The 1,126-nt window shown below is 42.3% G+C and overlaps 1 protein-coding gene across 1 annotated transcript in view; it reads right to left on the bottom strand.

Annotated features, from left to right (window-relative positions):
• Positions 1-510: 510 nt before the first annotated feature.
• CSUI_003143 (uncharacterized protein) overlaps positions 511-1,126 on the bottom strand; it is a 1,323-nt gene continuing 707 nt past the window's right edge. Inside the window, exon 2 of the mRNA XM_068063341.1 lies at positions 511-921. Within this exon, the coding sequence (XP_067924687.1) occupies positions 709-921 (213 nt within the window). The 3' untranslated portion in view covers positions 511-708. The remainder of the gene's footprint in view (positions 922-1,126) is intronic.

Here is a 1,126-nt window from a genome sequence, read left to right as displayed (position 1 = left end):
AAAGAAGAGCAGACACGGCGAAGAAGAAGAAAAAGAGAGAGCAAGACACCTCTGTATAGACTTCTATAGCCTTGTCAAAGCCACCTCCTCTCTCTTTCTCCTCCGTGTCGCACTGTACTTTCTTCGTGAGAGTGAAGTCTCTAGCGACCCGAGGGAAGAAAGATGGTATAAGGAGGAGTATAAGAATATGGATAGAAGAGAAGAGTAGAAAAGAACGAAAGATCCGAATAGAAAAGAGACAGAGTGAAGAGGTGTTTCTCTAGTTGTCCTTATCATTAGTCACAACATCAACCATTATTAACGGCCGCCTGTCTTCAGGGGATATAATGCACATACATCCAATGAAGAGGTAGACATATAACTCTAGACATATATATATGTAGATGTGTATATGTCCACTGAACCGTGTCTGTATAGACAAGCACATCCATATACATATAGACACATATGATGATGTGTATATACACCTGCATCCACCGTAATCTATACACAGGCATGCATACAGGTATGCATGCCATGTTAGAAACATCTTTCCATATACATCAGTACACCCCCCTGTATAGATACATACAGATGTATGAAAGAACACGTGAGGATGAGTAGTGCATAGACTAACTCTCTGGCCTTGCCTTGCAACTCTTTTTCCTTGTCTCGTTTAAAAGATGCTCTTGTTCTCCTGTTAAGAAAAGAAGCCTTTTCGTTAGCCTCTCATTTCGTCATCTTTTTCTTCCCAGGCGATTGATCTGTTTCCTCTAACCGGAAGGCTGGTAAAGCGACTCTCCCGTCTTTCTCGTCTCTGGGGAACTGAAGAGAAGATCCATAGCTCTGACTGTCCATGCCTCTCTTCATCCCCAGACTCCCATCGTCTCTGAGCTCTTCGAAGTCCAGATCTCCGTTCTCTCCTCCAGAGTGTCTTCCTTTCTGAGAAGAGAGAAACAACACACAGCACCAAAAATGCGAGACATATACATGTTAACACATATATTCACAGGCTCGTTCACACATGGATATTCATTCGTAGCCAAACAAATACATGCATGCAAACATGGAGCGATAGATAGAGAGACTCAAGAGAGATAGACGCACCAAAGACAGATAGACAGATTAAAGACATAGATAGATAGAT

This window comes from Cystoisospora suis (assembly GCF_002600585.1).
Source record: "Cystoisospora suis strain Wien I chromosome Unknown contig_1358, whole genome shotgun sequence".
NCBI classification, from domain to species: Eukaryota; Apicomplexa; class Conoidasida; order Eucoccidiorida; family Sarcocystidae; genus Cystoisospora; species Cystoisospora suis.
The sequence above is the reverse complement of the archived record's forward strand: the minus strand, read 5'-3'. Positions and strand labels throughout refer to the sequence as shown.